Below are 20,554 nucleotides of genomic sequence, written 5' to 3' on the forward strand. Positions count from 1 at the left end.
TGATTAGGAATAGGTTTGTTAAAATTAGATTGTCAGACCAACTTAGATTTTTCTCTGATGCAGTTAGTAGACTAGCAACGCTATGATATAATTTGGACTTAAGCTTAGCTTTTGGTAAAGTCATTTTTATATCCTTGAGAGTAAGGTGGGGGAACAATAAGTTAGCTACCAGCTGATCGTGATAATTAATTACACCAATTCTGACTTTAAATGATCCCATCCAGAGATTGATTAATCTTGAAAGGTGGCTTTGTTCTTTGCTTTGTCATATTGCTTATATGGAGAAAGCAAATTATCAAATTTATCAGTGACAATGAGGAGTGAGAGATAGTAAGTAATACACTAAATGATCCAAAATAATTTTTGAGGCTGAGTTGTTGTACTAAGTTTAGATGAACTTTTTGGGAGTATATTCGTAAGGCCTTTAAAACACCAGGATACATTAAGGTAGCATTGCTCTACAGCATCATATATGAAAAAGACCTGAGGGTGGCTGTTGGCAGTAAACTAGATATAAGACAAAAGTACCGTATGGCTTCCCATCTTCTTCCTCACCCCTCCCCTAAAAAATCCATCTCAATTAATGGAAAAGAAGAATAGAGTAACTGTGCTGAATACCAAAGTATTATTATTTTTAGTTCTGTGTATATTCAAAAGGAAGGATGTGAAAAAGTTGGATATGTTGCCTGTTTAAGGAACTAAGAATTTAAGAGAAATCTTGGGCTGTGCGTGATGGCTCACACCTGTAATCCCAGCACTTGGGGAAGCTGAGGTGTGCAGGTTGCTTGAGGCCAGGAGTTTGAGACAAGCCTGGACAACATGGCGAAACCCTGTCTCTACTAAAATTACAAAAATTAGCTGGGCGTGTTGGTGCACGCCTGTAACCCCAGCTATGTTGAGAGGCTGAGTGAGGCATGAGAATTGCTTGAACCCAGGAGGCAGAGGTTGCAGTGAGCAGAGATCACGCCACTGCACTCCAGTCTGGATGATAGAATGAGAATCTTTTTCAAAAAAAAAGAAATCTAGTGACAGCTCTGGTTGGATATTAAGGAATGTCATAATAAGAGCCATCTTCAGATATTTTAAGACTTTTCCTTTGAAAAGCAGTTAGACATGGTTTGAGTCAGACTTGTTTGAAGTTAGGAGCATGAACTCTGAAATTGAACCCCGTGGGTCACATCTCAGACCCAGCACTTAATTAACTATATGATTTCAGGCACCTTGCTTAGCCGCTAAGTTTCCATTTTCTCAGCTGTAAAATTGGGATGGTTTTGAGGATTAAGGTGCCCAGTATTGTTCTAAATGCCCAAGTGTTAGCATTGTTGTTGTTGTTATTTGGTCCCAGCAGGTAGAACTAGGGCAGTTGTTTTCAGCCCAGGTGATTTTATGTCTTCCAGTGGGCATTGGCAATGTCTAGGGACATTTTTGGTTGGGGAGCTGGAGGAAGTACTAGCATACTGGTGGATGGAGGCCAGGGATGCTGCTAAACATTCTACAATGCAGACAACAGCCTCTTTACAACAAAGAATTACCTGGGCCAAAACCCTGAACTTGGGTTAGGTAAAAAGGTTTAAGCCTTAATGTTAAGGAAAAACAGCCTAAGAGTCAGAACTTTCCAAATCTAGAATGAAACTTTAAAAAGAGAAAAGTTCCCCTTCCCTGTCGTTAGCAGTAGGTCAGCCAATTCGAGGACACTTTCTAGGTGAAGATTCAGGAATTAGATAAGGTTTGGACTAGATTTTCTAAAGGGTTTTTCCTAAACTAAGTTTCTGTGTTTCTGTGGCTATTTCTTAGGATAGTTAGACATACTGAATTACAAAACCATCAAAGGGCCTCTGATAGAAATTCTCTTAGTCTTTAATTTCATCAATCTAATTACACTATAGATTTTTAAGTTTCATTTTGATATTTAGGATTGAATAAAAGGCATAATGGAGGGAATTTAATAGAAAAAGGTTATGTTTTCAAAGATCATTTGGAAGGGGTGATTGTGGGATGGCTGTGATTTGTCTTTAGAAATCTGTTTTGTGGCCGGGCGTGGTGGCTTACGCCTGTAATCCCAGCACTTTGGGAGGCCAAGGTGGGCAGATCACAAGGTCAGGAGTTCAAAACCAGCCCTGTCAACATGGTGAAACCCCACCTCTACTAAAAATACAAAAAATTAGGCAGGCGTGGTGGTGGGCACCTGTAGTCTCAGTTACTTGGGAGGCTGAGACAGGGGAATTGCCTGAACCCGAGAGGTGGAGGTTGCAGTGAGCTGAGAGTGCGCCACTGCACTCCAGCCTGGGCGACAGAGTGAGACTCCATCAAAATCTGTCTGTAAAAGTTTATTAAAATATTCACAATCATTTGATAAATATTTTAAAAACTGAGTCTTGTATTTGCACTTCATATCTTTTATACTCCAAAAGTTAAAAAAATTATAATTTTTAAAAGCATTGCTTGAAAAATATTGGTTGTGTATGCATGCATTATAATATTATTCTCAATCATTAACAGTACCAAGATCAGTAACTGGCACAATGTAGTTGTTTAGTAAATATTTGTTGAACAAATGACTATTCAGCAGATATACAATAAACCTGTGCAACCATTAATTTAGCTTTGAATAATTTTTAATAGTGGCTAGCTATTTTAAAAAACTTTTTCATGCTAGGAAGTTGCTGAAGAATATTAAGTAGTGACTGCCAACTCCCAAATTTGTACTAGCCTAGACTTTCCCCCTGAACTTTAGACTTATGTGTCCATAAGTATACACAGACTTAATGTACACTCAGATGTGTAATAAGCATCTCACTTTTAACATGTCTAAGACATACCTACATTTCTAAACCTAGTCCTCTCACTCATTTGCATTCAGTAAATGGAACTTTCATTCTTCCAATTGCTCAGGACAAAATCATGGAGTCATCCTTAACTCTTCTTTTTCTCTCACCTCCTACATTTCATCCATCAGTAAATTTCAGAGACATATTCTTCAAAATATATAGTCTAGTACACTCTTTAACATGTAACTCTGCCATAACACTGGTCCAAGTCACTTTCAACTTTAGCCTGATTATTTACAGTAACCTCTGAAATGGTGTCTTGGTGTTACCTTTGCCTCCTTTCTCCTATTCTCCCATGGTTTGCTTTGCAGCTAGAGTGATCCTGTTAAAACGTAAATTAGATCATTTAATTCACACTTCATTGCTACCCATTTCACTCAAACAAAAGCAAAAACCCTTTAAACATTCCTTCAAGGCCTGTCATAATCTTGTTCTAGTCTTGCCTAACTAAGAGCTACCTTTTTAACATGGTCATTCTTATTTTGTATGCTCCAGCAAACCTGGGCTTCTTGAATGTCTTGAAAAAGCCAGGGATGACTCTTACCACAGGGCCTTAGCATTTGCTATTCCCTTCTGTATTTCATAGTTCTATTTCTTACATGTTTAGGTCTTTGCTTAGACAATTCCCCCTCAGAGAGTTCTACTTTGACCATTCAAAATGGTGACACTCTGTTTTTGTTACCTTTATTTTTCCTTATAACATTTATCACCATATGTTAGTATCTGGGTCTTCATGTGACTTCATTTGAAATTTGAAAAGATACTCTTAGGCCCTGCTACTGCTACTGCTGCTGCTGCTGCTGCTGCAATGGGATTTTAGGAAGAAGAGAAAGATGTCAGGATTTAGAAATAGTATTAAAACTATTTTTAGGCTATATATATTTCTTGCTGAAGTGGGGGTAATCTGGGATTTAAGTATCATTTGAAAAATATTTTTATGGGAAAAACATATCCGACAACAGACTTACAGGTGATTTTTGAGAATTTAACTAATTCTTCAGTTGAGAACTTTCCTTTTCCATTATTAAGCCTTTGTTCCTTGGGAAACTGACCATATATTAAGCAGAAGAGCAGAAAGTTTATAGAAGGCTAATTGACCACAAAAAGGAAATGAGAGATAAATTGTTATTAAATCTATTTAGAAGTTTGATAGCATTTTTTATATTATAGTTACTGACATTTAAATACAGGGATCAACAAAGTTTTTCTGTATAGGACTGGATAGTAAATATTTTTGGCTATGTTGGCTACAGTCACCGTCCTAATCACTCAACTTTGTCATTGTAGCATGAAAACAGCCATGAACAATAATCATGAATAGACATGGCTGTGTTCCAATAATACTTTAGTTACAAAATCAGGCAGTGGGTAGAATTTGGACCATGAGCTGTAGTTTGCTAAATCCTGACTTAACACATTAACGATGCTTATAAAAAGCAAATCAGTTGCTTCAAAAATATATTAATATAAAATCATTTAAAAGCTTTAGTTTAAAAAACTGAAATGGGATATGGTATTTGTTAGAATAGTAAAAAAAAAAAAGTCAGCTAATTTTTCTCCCAGAATAAAAATAGGATTTAAAATATTGCTTCTTTATTGAGGTCTGACTAATTCAAATGGATAGGAATATTGTCAGTGGGAAAAAAACACACTCAAACTCCAGGGTATGGGACAGGACACCTTCTGAAATGAGGGGCCTATGGCCTATAAGCAAAGTAGGTCAGGGGATTTCTTTATGGTCAGCTCCATTACAGAAAGGCAGGGGAAGAGTAGAATGTATTTTTAGTTTCTAAGGCCTGCCTTGGAGAGAAAAAGGAGCCATGAAAAGAGGGCAGGTGAAGGTCAGAGAGAGACAGATTCTGTTTTCTGAGGCCTAAAGTGCCCCCAACATTATAACAAGGGCGGTAGGAGTTATGAGCCAGGAAACATGGACAAAAACATGTATATAGCCTTTTATGGAGACATACATGTTTTTTTACAGAGCTGTATTTAGTTTTTTATATTATAGTTTTGTGTATTTGTCAACAGTTTTCTGATATGAGTGCTACTTATATCAGCTACTTATGGAAATTTTTCTTATATTATTTCCTTGAAAATGTGCTCCCCTCTATTTTCTCTGTTCTCTGTAGAACATATATTAGTTGAATGTTGACCTCCTTCATTAGTTCTCTTTTTAAATGCTTTGTTTTCCATTTCTTTGTATTTTTGTTCTTTTAAGGATATATTCAATATTTTCTTTCAACCCTTCTAGTAACCTTGTAAAAATTTCTCCTATTATTTTGAATTTTTCAGAACTTTTTCTTTTTCTTTAATTTTTTTAGAATTGCAGCATTCCTGTCCTTATTTTATGGATACTTTTTTATGTTCCTGAATTTATCATAGTTTAGTGTTCTTTTTGTCTCCACATTATTGCCCCTTTTGTTATATATATTAAGCTTGTTCATTGTGAAATATTTTAGATTTACAAAAAGTCACAAAAAATCATACTGTGAGTTCCCAGGTACTCTACTCAGCCTCCTTCAATGATAACATCTTACATAACTTTAGTACATTATGAAAACCAGGAAACTGACATGGATACAATACTAATAACTAAATTATTGACCTTTCTTCTATTTTATCAATTTTTACATGCACTTTTTCTTTTTTCTGGTACATAGTTCTGTGATATTTTATCGTATGTATAGATTCATGTAACTCCCACCACAATTGGGATATAGAACTGTTCTATCACCACAAAGAAATTCTCTTATGTTACCCCTTTATAGTTACACCCTCTCTCCAACTCTGACCTGTGGCAACCCCTAATTTGGTTCTATATCCCTGTAAGTTTGTTGTTTTGAGAACATTATATAAGTGGAATGATATAGCGTATAAACTTTTGGGTTTGGGTTTTTTCATTCAGTGTAATGCTTTTGGATCCATTCACATTTGTTGTAGATATCAATAGTTTTTTTTAAATTGCTGAATAATTTTCTATGGTATGGCTGTACTACAGTTTACTCATTCAAAAAATGGCTTGGTTTTTGTTATAAACTTTGCAGTACTGTTGGATTTTAAAAACTCTGTACGTATTAGTTTAGTATTACAAACTTTTTCCCCTTGTAGGAGTATCTAGTTTCATTGAACAAAACAAGATCCTTATGTTTTTCTTCAGTTCTTAGGAACCTGTCTGCCATTGAAAACTGTTGCTGTAGGCCGGGCGCGGTGGCTCAAGCCTGTAATCCCAGCACTTTGGGAGGCCGAGACGGGCGGATCACGAGGTCAGGAGATCGAGACCATCCTGGCTAATATGGTGAAACCCCGTCTCTACTAAAAATACAAAAACTAGCCGGGCGAGGTGGCGGGCGCCTGTAGTCCCAGCTACTTGGGAGGCTGAGGCAGGAGAATGGCGGAAACCCAGGAGGCGGAGCTTGCAGTGAGCTGAGATCTGGCCACTGCACTCCAGTCCGGGCGACAGAGCGAGACTCCGCCTCAAAAAAAAAAAAAAAAAAAAAAAAAAAAAAAAAAAAAAAAAGAAAACTGTTGCTGTAATTAGAATTTTTAAACAAATTAGGTGACGAAATCATATGCAGAAATTCATACCAGATTTGCATTATAAAGTTTGATGTGAATAGATATTTGCTTCTACACTTGATCTTAATCAAAAGGCCAAGAAGTGATAGATATTTGCTTCTGAGAGTGACCATTTTAATAAGATTTAAAGGTTTTTAGAAACTTTACTGCTTGTTGAGTCACCTTATGCTTCAAAGCATGATTTTGAAACAAAGTGAAAAGTTGATAGTAAAGAAAACAGAAGCATTATTAAGTCATAAAGCTGCAAAATTTAAAAATGGAAATATTTTCTTTTTTGTTTAACGTGGATTTGTTTATGTAACTAGAGGTGCTTGGAAGTGATTGATATTCCTCAGTTTAAGAAAATTGTGATCTCAGAGGATCATGATTAAGGGTTCTTATTTGGGCTTTTGTAGTAAGTTTACTGGGTAATATATGTTGGTTTGTGAAGTTTTCAAGTGGTGATCAGTTGGTGATGGTAGATGTTTTTAATCTGATTGTAGAAATGCTTTTGGTTTCTTGAGACTGCAGACCATATTACAAGAAGAGGATGCCAGAATCTATGTAGATTGGTAAGAGAAGGAATTTAGTGCACTGTGCTAAGAAAAGTGTGAAAAGAAAGGACTATTAGAAGACGAAAGGCATGACTTTTATTACTTAAGTGTAATTGAAATGGCTAAGTATTTGTTTTCTATTATGGTATTCTCAGGTAGCTGTGTTTTAGCCAAGAGGTCAATTCTGGTATACAATTTGGTACATATATATATATACCCAGAAAACCTTACCATAATTAGGATAATGAGCATATATATCACACTCAAAAACTTCTTTGGTGCCCTTTGTAACCCTTCCCTTTGAACTCTTATACCCCTTTTTTGTGAAACCACCAATATGTTCTCTGTTGCTCTATACATTATTCTGTACTTCCTAGAATTTTATATAATTTATTTTTTGGGGGTGGGGAGAGATCTGGCTTCTTTCATTCAGTGTAATTATTTTGAGATTGATTCATGTTGTAACTTGTGTCAGTAGTTCATTCTTTTTTATTGTTGAGTAGTATTCCATTGTATGGATATATCACAAATGGTTTATCCTTTCACTTGTTCATAGACATTTAGGTTGTTTCCAGTTTTGAGCTGTTACAAATAAAACTGCTAAGAATGTTTGTTTACAAATCATTTTTTATGGATAATGTCTTCATTTCTTTTGGATAAATACATAATGGAATGACTGAATCATATGGCTAGTTTATGTTTAATTTCTTAAGAAACAAATTGTTTTTTGAAACAGTTTCTAAAATGGTTGTACCATTTTCCATTCCTAGCACAAGTGTATGAGGGTTCCATTTCATACACGTACTCATCAACACTTGATATAGTCAGTCATTTCATTTAGCCACGCTGATGTGTAATGATGTAACAGTGTCATTTTAGTTTGCATTTCTTTAGCGACAAGTGACTCTATCATTTCATGTACTTATTTTCTTATCTGCGTATCTCACATTTTTTCCCATTATTTTGAGAGTTCTTTATATAGCTTACATGTCAGTCCTCTGTCAGATATATGATTTGCAAATATTTTCTCCCAGTCTGAGGCTTGTGTTTTTAGTCTCTATTATTTATTAATTTTTTTGAAACAGCATCTTGCTCCGTTGCCCAGGCTAGAGTACAGTAGCATGATGACCATGACTCACTGCAACTTCGAACCTCTGGTCTCAAGCAATATTACCACCTTGGCCTCTCAAGTAGCCGGAACCTACTAGATGCCTGCCACCACTCCTGGCTAATTTTTTAAAAAACTTTGTGTAGAAATGGTCTCACTATGTTGCCCAAGCTGGTCTTGAACTCCTGGGCTCAAGCTATTGTCCCGCCTCAACCTCCCAAGGTGCTGGGATTACAGGCTTGAATCACTGCGCATAGCTTGTTTTCATTCTCTTAACACTGTTTTTTGAAGATCAAAAGTTTTTGATTTTGATGAAGTTCAATTGTCGGTTTGTTCTTTTATGCATTGTGCTTTTTATTTCTAGAAGTTCTATAGTTTTAAGTTTTAGATTTAGGTGTGTGGTCCATTTTGAGTTAACTTTTGTATATGATGGGAACTATTATGCAGAGTTCCTTTTTTTTTTTTTCTAGAATTGTTGAACGTGAAATACCTATTGTATATTCATGTGTTCCAGCACCATTTGATGAAAAACTCTTTCTTCCCTGAATTGTATTTGAGCCCTTGTTGAGAATGAGTTGTCTGTATATACGTATGTGAATTCTTTTCTGGAGTCTTTATTCTGATTCATTGATGTATGTGCCTGTCATTATGCCAGTAGCACACTTTATTCATTGCTACAGCCTTTTAATGAGTCTTGAAATCAGATCGTGTTAGTCTTCCAACTGTTCTTTAAAAAAAGTTATTTAGGCTATTGTAAGTCATTTGCATATGCATATGAATTTTGGAATCAACTTGTCACTCTTGATAAGCAAGCCTACGTAGTTTTCCATTGGAATTATGTTATATCCGGTAGATTAACTTACGGGGAAAATTGATTTGTAAAGACAGTAGTTTTCTCCATTTGTTTAGGTCTTCTTAATTTCAGTAATGTTTTATAATTTCCAGTGTGTGAGTTTTTCACATCTTTTGTCATATTTATCCCTAAGTATTTCAGGTTTTGGTGTTACTTGTAAGTGGTGTTTTTAAAATTTCAATTTCAGGTTACGTATTCTTGGTATGTAGAAATAAAGTTCATTTTAAAATACTGATTTTGTATTCTGCAACCTTGCTGAACTTACTGGTTCTAGTAACCTTTTTTTTTTTTTTTTTTTTTTTTTTTTACTAGAGTCTACAATAGATGATCATGTTTTCTGCAAATAAAGATAGTTTTACATCTTAATCAATCTGAATGTCTTTTCTTGCCATATTGCACTGGCTAGAATCCTCAGTACATTGTTGAAGAAAAGTGACAGTGGACATTCTTATTTCTGATTTAAAATGGAGAGCATTTGGTCTTTGATTACTATTCTTTTTGTATGTATTGCTGGATTTGATGTATTAAAATTTTGTTTAGAATATTGATATTTGTGTTCTAAGATTTGTGGTTTTCTTTTCTTGTAATATTTTTTCCACTTTCTTTTACTTCAAAATTTTCTGATTTCCTTTTTGATTTCCTTACTGCTCTGTGAGTTGTTTAGGTAAAGGTATTATTTAATTTCCAAGTATCTGGGAATTTTCTAGATATTGGTGTCTGGGCAATGTTGGTCTCATAGAATGAGTTGGGAAATACTATCTTCTCGTCAATTTTCTGGAAGAGCTGTGTAGGGGTGATATTATTTCTGTCTTAAATGCTTGGTAGAATTTGTCAGTGAAGCCATATGAGCCTAGAGTTTTCTTGGAGGGAATGTTTTAAACTACAAATTAAATTTCTTTAGTAAACATAGAGCTATTCAACTTTTTCTTAAGTGAGCTTTTTTGTAGGTTTAAATTTGTCCATTCTGAGTTGTTGAATTTATTGGCTTAAAGTTGTTTATAATATTCTTTTATTATTCTTTTAGTATCTGTAGCCTCTCTTATTTCTGACATTGGTAGTTTGTATCTTCTCGATTTTTGTCCCAAGCAGTCTGTGTGGAGGTTTAACAATTTTATTGACGAATGTCATTTTTCTTAGACCTTTCTTCTTTTCTAATATAGGAATTTAATGCCATAATTGGCCTCTAAGTACTGTTACAATGTCATACCATGCCACAAATTATGGTATTTTGGGTTTTTTCCCACTTTCTTTTAGTTCAAAATTTTCTAATTTCCTTTTTATTTATTGCTCTGTAAGTTGTTTAGGTAAAGATATTATTTAATTTCCAAGTATTTGGGAATTTTCTAGATATCTCTGTTATTGAATTTTGCTTTAATTCCATTGTAATCAGAGAACATACTTTGTATGATTAAATTCTTTTAAGTTTATTGATACTTGTTTTATTGCCCAAAATATGATCTATCTTGATAAATGTTCTGTGTGCACATGAAAAGCATGAGTTTTCTGCCCTTTTTGGGTATTCCGTAAATGTCAGTGAGGTCAAGTCAGTTGATAATATTATTCAAATCTCATCAATCCCTACTGATTTTCTGTGTAGTTTTTCTGTTAAATATTGTGAGAGAGGTGATGAAATCTCTGATCATAATTGTGGAATTGTCTAGTTCTCATAGTTTTATCAGTTTTTGCCTCCTGTATTTTGAAGCTCTCTCATAAGGCAGAAAAACATTTGGATTCTTATGTGCACTTAATAAATTAACCCCTTTATCTTTATGAAATACATAGTGATATTCTTTGTTCTGAACTCTGCTTTGTCTGATATTAATATAGCCACTCTTGCTGTCTTTGAACTAGTGCTAGCATAGTGTATCTTTCCTCATTCTTTTATATTGAATCTCTTTATACCATATAGCATATAGTTGGACCTGGCTTTTATTATTATTATTATTATTATTATTATTATTATTATTATTTTAAGACAGAGTCTCCCTCTGTTGCCCAGGCCATAGTGCAGTGGTGCAATCTCTGCTCACTGCAGCCTTGACCTCCGAGGCTCAAGTGATCCTCCCACCTCAGCCTCCTGAGTAGCTGGGACCACAGGCATGCACCACCACACCCAGCTAATTTTTGTATTTTTTGTAGAGATGAGGCTTTGCCACATTGCGAAAGGCTGGTTTCGAACTCCTGGGCTCAAGTGATCTGCCAGGCTGGGGATCTAGCTTTTATATCCAGTCTGATAATCTTCACCTTTTATGGTTTAGACTGTTTACATCTAAATGGCTAAGACTATCTGTATTTAATGTGATTATTGACATGGTTAAGGTTAAGTGTTAATCTTGTTATTTATTTTCCGTTTGTCCCATTTGTTCTTTTTCCTTCTTCCTCCCAATCCCTTTTTTCCTTTGCCCTCTTGGATTAGCCAAATCTTTTTTTATGATTTTATTTTATCTCCTTTTTTGGTATATTAACTGTAATTTTTTGTTTTCTTATATTAGTGGTTGATTTAGTATTAACAGTATACATCTTTAACTTATCACAGCGTACCTTCAAGTGATGTTATACTGTTTCTTGTGTGGTGTAAAAACCTTACAATAATATACTTCGATTTCTTTCTCCCAGACTTTGTGCTGCTCTAGTTATATGTGTATGTTATAAACCCCATATTCTATTATTATTATCATTATTGTTTAATCTTTTATAGAGATTTAAACAATTAGAAAAAAATTATATTCTTCTATGCAGTTACTTTTTCTAGTGGTCTTCATTTTTTTGTGTGGATTCATATTTTCATCTGGCATTAGCTTTTTTTTTCTGCCTGAAGGACTACCTTTTAACTGTTCTTGCAGTGCAGGTCTTCTCATGATGAATTCCTTTGTCTTTTTTTGCCTGAAAATGTCTGTACTTTCTTATTTTCGACAAATCAATGCAGATCCTTCTTATTTTTGAAAGATGTTTTTAGTGGCTATGGCAAACCTAGGTTGACAGGGTTTGTTTTCATTTTTTTCTTTGAAGTATGTGTGGAATTTGTTGTGCATATTGAATCTGGGTTTGTAATTTTTGCCAAATTTGGAGAAAGTTCAGATATTACTTTCCTTTTTTTCCTTCCTACTTCCTTCATGGACTCCATTTATACCTATATTAGGCCACTTGAAATTGACCTGCAGCTTACTCATGCTGTTTATTTTTCTGTTTTCTCTGTCTTTTTTATTTTGAATATTTCCTATTGCATTGTCTTCAAATTTGTTAATCATTTCTTCTATAATGTGTAGTCTCCCATTAATTCCATTCAGTGTGCTTTTCTTTTTTAAAGTGATTTTTAATTAATGTGTAACATGTAATAATTATACATATTTAGAGGTACTGAGTGATATTTCAATACATGTATACAGTGTGTAGTGAGCAAATCAGGGTGATTAGCATATCTATCACCTCAAACATTGATCATTTTTTAAAAATGTCGGGAGCATTCAAAGTTCTGTCTTCTAACCATTTGATAATATATAATAAGTTATTGTTAACTATAGTCATTTTAAAGGGCCATTTAGTATACTTTTCATCTCACATGTAAACATTTTTATCTCTGGAAGCTTGATTTGCATCTTTTTAATCTTGTGTGTCTTTACATTTCTTTTTGGAGGGCTATGGTTATAGTGACTTTTTAATATTTTTATTTCTCATTCTAACATATGTGTCAGTTCACGTTTTATTTCACTTGATTTTTTTTCCTCATGGATTATGTGTTCTCACTTCTTTGCATGCCTGATAATTTTTGATTGGATGCCATACATGGTAAACTTTACCTCATTTGTGTGTTTGATATTTCTTATACTTACAAATATTCTTGAGCTTTGCTTTAGGATTTAGCTATATGGAAATAGTGTGGTCCTTTTGGTCTTGATGTTAAAATTTGTTAGGGGAACTGGAACAGTGCTCAGTCTAGTTGTAATTATTTCCCATTTTAGAGTCTTCTAATTCTCTTCCCAATGCCTTAAAAATTATTAGGCTTTCCAGTCTGAACTAGTGGGAACAGGACCTTTTCCTGGCCCTGTATGAGTGCTGGGCACTATTTCCTCTAATCCTTTGAGTTGGTTTTTTTCCCCAGCTTTTCATAGTGTCCTCACGTGTGTGACTGGTATCCAGCTCAGTACTCAAGGAGGACTCTGCAGATTTCTGAGATTTTCTCTCTGTGTTACTTTTCCCTTAGAACTCTAGCCATCTCTTATCCCAGTGTCTCAGCTCCATGTCTTTCACTCACAGTCCACTGGGTTCTGCTTGTGTTTTCCCTCTCTGTGTTTACTTTGCAAATGCTCTCAAGATAGTAATTTGGGACAATTGTTGGGCCTATCTCATTTGCTTTCCATTTTTCAGTGATTGCTCTCCTTCATTGCCTGATATGCCGTGTCTTGCAGACTATTGTTTCATATATTCTGTTTGGTTTCTTGGGTTGTGTCAGACAGGAGTATAAACTCAGCCCTTGTTACTCTATCTTGGCTGGAAATAGGTATTAGGGCTAATCTAGTCTTCATGTCCTTACCTATACTTAGTTCATGAATCCCAAACTCTTCAATGCAGCCTGAAGCAGAGCTTTCCCCTCTGAACTTGCTCGTCCTCATTTTCTTTTGTACATATTAACTGTTTTTGCCTTTAGAGTGCTTTCTTAATCTAAAAGTATTGAATTAAATATAGTAGGACATAATTTGTCTTCCATGACATCTGATTTTGAAGGTCTGATTCAGGGTTCAGTCTATGTGGGAATTAAAAGAAAATATGAAAGTGTATTATGACATCTTTTGAATTAGTTTAAAATCTAAGTGTTTTAGAAATGAAGCCAATATTTTAGCAGTGTCTAGTCTTGCAGCTACAGAGATGTCTGGTGAAAACGCTTTTTTAATTAGTCAGTCTGCTTGGCTCTTACTCACACTGAACATTTAGTTTGTATTTGTCTTACTCGTAGTTGTGCTCATACCTTGTCCATTAAATTACCAGAGTCACATTTAGATAATGTGCTTTCTTACAGTTGAAAAAGATGAAAACTTAGCCGCCAGAATAATTTGAAGAGTTATTTTTTCTATATATGATCTTTGTTCTATTTAGTGTGGATTCCTTTTTTTTCCTACTTTAGAAAACAAGCCAGAAATTCCAGTATTCCTACTCTAACGATTTTTTAAAAACATAAGTGCAGTAGGATCTTTTGATTTGTTCTGTTTGAAAGAAAAGGTTTTGTTCTATTGATGCAGCTGTACTCTGATTTTTTTTTTCACTAGAATGAAGGTGGGAGTAGAATTTTTCTCTGTAGGTTTATGAGAAACAAATAACTGATAAAGGCTGTTAGATTGCCTTTATTTCCCTAGAAGTAACTTTCAGGATAAATGCAAAGTCAACTTTATCTTCTGTCCTTGTAGTCTGTTATAGCAAGGTGATGACTGATTTTTATAATGAAAGAAACCACCAAAATAACAAAAAATATTAAAGCTAATAAAATCAACCAAAGAGATGACCCTGAGACACTGAAAGATTTTGCTTTCTGAATCACAAAGATTAAATTTTAACTCATATGGTTTTGCTAAAGGAGACCAGTATAATATTATGAAAGGGGCACTGGAATGAATCAAAAGGCTTAGGTTATAGTGTTATTAGCATTTCTACTAAATACTATGTGACCCTGAGCAAGTCTTGCAGTTCTGAACTTTAATATCCTCATCTGTCATAACTAAATAAACTAACATTTCATGAGCAATTATGTTGTGCCAGGTACATTGCTGGTCAGCTTACTTATTATACTTCATTTAATTCACCTATTAACCTTAGAAAATAAATAGAATCTACATTTTACAAATGAGAAACCTAAGTTTCCAGAATATTAAGTATCATTCAGTTGTCAAGCAATAAGCATTAGACAACAATTTTACTTTAAAGCCATGAAGTTCCTTCTGTTTCTAAAAAGTACTTTAATATTTTTAAACCATAGTATATGCTAACATAGTAAATTTTCAAATTACTTAAACCATAGTATATGCTAACATAGTAAATTTCCAAATTGCCTTAGGTCTGGCTTTATTATTTTTATTACCATCAGTTTTCTTATTTGCAAAATGTAATCTAATTATTGAAATTTTATCTATTTGTCAGGAGCTGGACACTAGTGATACACTAGTGGCTACTCTATAGCAATGTCTTTTTTCTTTGAGATCCTAAAGCATTTATTATCTAATACCCATTTAGTAGTTACGTATTTGGGAACTGTTTAGTAGTTTTATATTTGGAAGCTGGGATAACTCTTGAATTGTTTAAAGTTCTGCATGTTCATCTATTACTGCTACACTTAGAAAACAAGCTCCTGAGGAAGCTTCTTTCTGTTGGCATTTAGCATAGCACTGTACATATATTATGTGTAACTTAATACATAATTATGTTAAAATATTCTGTAAACTGGACTATTTTAATCAACATTCTGAGTTTTTCACTTCTGGTGGAGAAGTTTATTATATATAAGATATTTTTAAGTTTTTAAAAATTCTGTGACTTTATGTAGTCAGAGTACGTAGGTTTGTGAGGTTTTTCAGAGAAATACTTTTCTTTTCTTTTTTTTTTTCCTGAGACAGAGTCTTGCTCTGTCCCTCAGGTGGGAGTGCAGTGGCATGATCTTGGCTCACTGCAACCTCTGCCTCCCATACGATTCTTGTGCCCCAGGCTCTTGAGTAGCTGAGATTACAGGTGTGTGCTACCACACCCAGCTAATTTTTGTATTTTTAGTAGAGATAGGGTTTTGCCATGTTGGCCAGACTGGTCTCGAACTCCTGACCTCAAGCGATTCATCCACATTGACCTCCCAAAACATTGGGATTACAGGTATGATTCACTGCGCCTGGCTGAGAAATGCTTTTCAGAAAAACTTAAAAAAAAAATCATAGTGTTTTGAAAAGACTCAACTCAAAGTTGGTTGATTGAAGTTAGCATGTAGACTTATTTTGTTTGGCAGGGAGACCAATTTATTTGCCCCATTCCTCAGTTTTTTAGGAGTTCCAGAAGCTCTTGCCTTCTCTTTTCCCCCACAATGAAAGAAATCAAAAGAACATTTGAGTAACATTTAAGATATCTGGGTGATCTACTACTATTACTACAACTTCTACTAACTCATATGTTAGTTAACCTTTCTAAGCTTTAGTTTTCTCGTTCAGAAAAACTGAGTTCAACTGTGCAGTATTCAAAGACACATTATTCCAGAATTTTTAAAGCCTACAAGTTTGAGGTAAATTAGGTTTCAGAATTGGAAAGTAGCGTTTGATTTTTGCACTTCAATATATTAGTTTTATGTTACTCGGGTTTTTCTTTTAAAATGTTTGCAATCTTACGTTCTGCTTTTATGGTTAATTTTCCTTTCTAACTTATCAGTACATCCTCGCGTATTGCTAAGGGAGGAGTTGACCACACCAAAATGAGTCTACATGGTGCTAGTGGGGGACATGAGAGATCAAGAGATAGACGAAGGTCAAGTGACAGATCACGAGATTCATCTCATGAAAGAACAGAGTCTCAACTCACTCCTTGTATTAGAAATGTGACTTCTCCAACACGACAGCACCATGTTGGTATGTAAAATCAACTAACCTTCCTAACAGTTCTTAAAAACATGCATTTACCTTTTTAAAGTAGTAATGACATTGAATTGTGCCTAATACAGCAGAGTGTAATTAGCTTCTTCTATTCAATTGTTTCTGTTTTAGTCGAACTTGGTTCTTGCTGTGAAAGAAAAAACAGCTTATTAAATGCAAAGTTAACGTGAATTTTTTAACCTCTGGTACAGTCTTATAAAATAAGTAATTTGAAAAGCCTTTGAAACTGTGATATATAGATTTTCAAAGTTCTCAAGTTAATTTTTGTCTTATGAAATATATAGCAATAGTTTGTAGTAAATTATTGATAGGAGTTTAGTTGACCTGAAAGGTAGAATAGCCATTATGTTATTTTTTCTGATTTTTGACAATATCTCAAATTTAATAATAAAAACAGATGAAAGGTATGATGTGTTTTAATTTGTTAGTAACTAGCTCAGGTCTTTCCCTTCCTATTCATTATTATAAATGACCGTTGTTATCCCAGGTGAACACATGGTATGACTATAAAACACCAGCTGAAGAAGAGGTGCCTTAGCATGTGAGCTTGCTGATTTTTATTTTCCCCTGCAGAAGAGACAAATTAAAACTTTGACTATATGCAGCAGTAGTTTCTGATAATCTGTTGTAAATAAGAATCATTAATATTAGGGTCTAATTATGAGAGAAGTTGTCAGTGTTTCAGTTGATCCTTGAAGTCAAACTAGTACTTATAAGCCAGACAGCAACAAAAGTATAAATTAGAGTTGACAGTTTGTTACATGAAAAAGTCAGTATCTGGGAGTAGAATAGCAGGATATGATACATTATTTTATTAATACTGCTTTAGCAAATTTTGCTTTTGAGATGCTACCAGTATTGTAGAATCAGGCAATAAAAGGGAGGCGTCAGAGTATCTCTGGAGATATGTCAAACCTAATTATATAATCAATAATGCTGTACAGAGTGTTCTAAGTAGTTTGAGTCATAGAGGAATTTGGCAAAAGCTGATGAAACTGGTGAGATGGAGGTACATTTTTAGGTCACCTTTAAAGTTTAGTGATCTAGTCTCTAAGTGAAACATATCACAAAATCTTAGTTTTTATTTGACTATAATTATAGATCATAAAATTTGTAGCAGTGCTTTATTCAACAAACTTGAGAATGAGAAGAAAACAATATATCATGAGCTACTAAAGCCACTTTATTTGGTAGACGTAAAAATCATTAAAAATAAATAAATACTTCTTACTGCCCTTAGTGAATTTCTTTCTTTTTTGTGGGGGATGGGGGCCTTCTTTTTTTGAGATAAGTTGCTGGTTTTAGAATGCCCTTATTAACATGGTGAGATTCTAAAGATTGTACTTTGTGTTCTCAGAATAGTGTTATCTCTTTTAGTAATTAGGACAGCTTAAATTGGTATTCTTATTAATCTTTTACTGTAATAACTTTCAAAGCATATTTATTTTACTTGTGAGAATATTCGGTTCCTTGGGTTTCTATTTTTAAGTGGAGTAAAAATATAAAATTTTCCTTAATCTTGATATTAGTTTGGGTTAGCATTAGTCAGCTATACATCTTTTTTAAAAGTCTACAAATAAAGATTTTAGAAAGCATTTTGATGTTTTGGGTTTTATTCCTGGAACTAAATGAATGTTTATGGTGTTCTGTTAACATGTTCTTTGAAACTGAAAAGTAGAAATGCTGTGACTTAAAACAACTTTTATAAATCAAACATTTAAAAAGATATATATAGAGAGAGATCTTGAATTTTTAAAAGAAAATTTCCTAACTTTGTCTAACATCTTTATTTCAGAACGAGAAAAAGATCACAGTTCCTCTCGTCCAAGCAGTCCACGTCCTCAAAAAGCATCCCCAAATGGTTCCATTAGCAGTGCTGGGACCAGCAGCAGAAACAGTAGTCAGTCAAGTTCAGATGGTAGCTGTAAGACATCTGGGGAGATGGTGTTTGTATATGAAAATGCAAAAGAGGGAGCTCGGAATATAAGAACGTCAGAACGAGTGACACTAATAGTGGATAACACTAGATTTGTTGTAGACCCATCCATTTTTACTGCACAGCCAAATACAATGTTGGGCAGGTTTGTATTATTGCAGTTATTTGCATTACTAATTATAAGGTGCTTTTACCGCCATTCTTTTTTCATTTAAGTTTTACAGTAATTCTCTGTTGAAATGTAACATTTCTGTTTTACAGATGAAAGAACTGAGCTTTGGAGGCTAAATTACTTGTCCCAAGTTAATACAGCTAGAAAGTGATAGAGTAAGAGCTTGAACTTGGTTTTATTTCTAGTGTTCTTTGCAGTACCAGTAGAAATAGCAAATATATTAGTTATTGAAGTCAGGATACTAAAATGTCTTTACATATTGAGACTGTAAATTGAATCTAACCAGGTGAATTTAGCAATGATAATATGTTTCCTGCACTTGGGTTCCCATTGAATCACAAAATATAAATAATCAGCATTGTTTAAAGGCGGAAAGAAAAAACCCAATAGGTTGTTTAGCTGTAAAGTCAGCATGAATTGTCAGTTTGATGTAGATACTTAAAAAAATAAAATAAAAAAGGAATGTCAACAAGTAGTTAGCAAAATGAAGGAAATAATTGTCATCTTCTGATTTGTGCTGGTCCAGAGTAATAGAGCTATTTAAAGTTTGCAGTTATGGGAACCACAGTCTAAGAAGGAGATAGACAATAGAGACTTGATTTTTCCCCATGTCCAAACTATACCTTTTAATTGTAAAATCAGTATCTTTGGTTACACTACTATCAAGTGAAAGGGCATGTGCATGAAATAGAAATTTATATGAGATAAAAACTTGTACTTTACTAGATTGCATATGCAGTGTGTGTGTGTGTGTGTGATTTATCATTGTCTCGTAACACAGAGTAAATGCTGCCGTTGTGATATTGTATACATTTTTTAGTAACTAAATATTTTCCTTCAACATTGACACTATGCTTTATATCATGAAAAAAATACCTTTGAACTGTAGGCTTTTTTGTATTTTTAGTGTTATAAGGGAGGATTATTGACAAATTATCAGCAATATGACTTGACACTGTTAATACTTTATATTTTTACATCAGATATATAGAAACAATAAAAAGTAGATATTTGAAATTTTGGCTGTTATGTTTTCTTAAAAAAAAAGATTTTTAAGTGTTCATATTGATGTGAAAAGAGTAGCTTTCCCCTTTTGTAAAAAGTTTAAATCATGACATTTGATTCCTGAAAGACTATCTTCTTTTTCAATTAGCAAAGCCTTCTTTTTAGGCCGATTGGCTAAAGTGTGTCTTTGGGGATGAAAATTAATATTCATGGAAACTGTAAAAAGCAGTTGGCATTCTTTTGGAAACTTTGACATAAAAAACCTTTGTTGTTCATAGTTTTCTGTGTTACAACGAAAGATAAAACTATTTGAATTAGGAAACTATTAAGTAGAATACTTAATTCATCCATACCATAGGATCTAGAGGTTCACCTTTCTTTAATCATGATTTTTGTATCTTCTGGAGAGTACTAGAGTACATTTTTTATTGTTAAGGACATATTTTGGAAATTGCACTCTTGAAGGGCCAACAAACATGACTTGAAAAAAAATAAAGTCCTTTGTATTTTCTTACATAAGAGCTTTTTATTTATTTTCTTAAACTTGCCATTGTCCTATTTCTTAATTCCTATCTATCCCAGCATTTGATTGCTTGTTTTTCAGTTCCAGGATGCAAGTCTAATAATTTTGAGTAGGATTTGTTACATTTATAGTTAAGATTGTGAAATGTAAAACAACCTGACTTGTCCTGTATCATATCACTTTGTCTCAGGTTAGCTTGCTATTATGTGCTGCATTATGGCATTAACTGTACAGTGAAAACAGCAGTTTTAAGGAAAAAGCACAGATAACATGGTTTCCCCTTTTTTTTTTTCTTCCTGGTAAGATTAGTATTAAAAACTCACCTTTTTCCCTTGATTAATTGATTGGTGTTGTTTTCTGAGGAGAAGGGGGAGGAAAGGTCTTTAGCTTCTGAATTTTGTCATTTATTT

The 20,554-nt window shown here is 33.9% G+C and overlaps 1 protein-coding gene across 7 annotated transcripts in view; it reads left to right on the forward strand.

Moving 5' to 3' along the window:
* Positions 1 to 20,554, forward strand: part of BTBD10 (BTB domain containing 10) — a 78,043-nt gene that overhangs the window by 34,688 nt on the left and 22,801 nt on the right. For 6 of the 7 annotated variants that reach the window (XM_033206168.1, XM_033206172.1, XM_033206173.1 and 3 more), the window contains 2 exons: positions 16,288 to 16,484; positions 18,304 to 18,589. In XM_033206168.1, coding sequence (XP_033062059.1) covers positions 16,288 to 16,484; positions 18,304 to 18,589 — 483 coding nt within the window. Of the gene's footprint in view, positions 1 to 6,934; positions 6,956 to 16,287; positions 16,485 to 18,303; positions 18,590 to 20,554 lie in introns of those variants that run through there. The other variant, XM_033206175.1, reaches the window with a different exon arrangement.

This window comes from Trachypithecus francoisi, unplaced genomic scaffold (genome assembly GCF_009764315.1).
Source record: "Trachypithecus francoisi isolate TF-2019V2 unplaced genomic scaffold, Tfra_2.0 Lachesis_group8, whole genome shotgun sequence".
Classification (NCBI taxonomy): Eukaryota; Metazoa; Chordata; class Mammalia; order Primates; family Cercopithecidae; genus Trachypithecus; species Trachypithecus francoisi.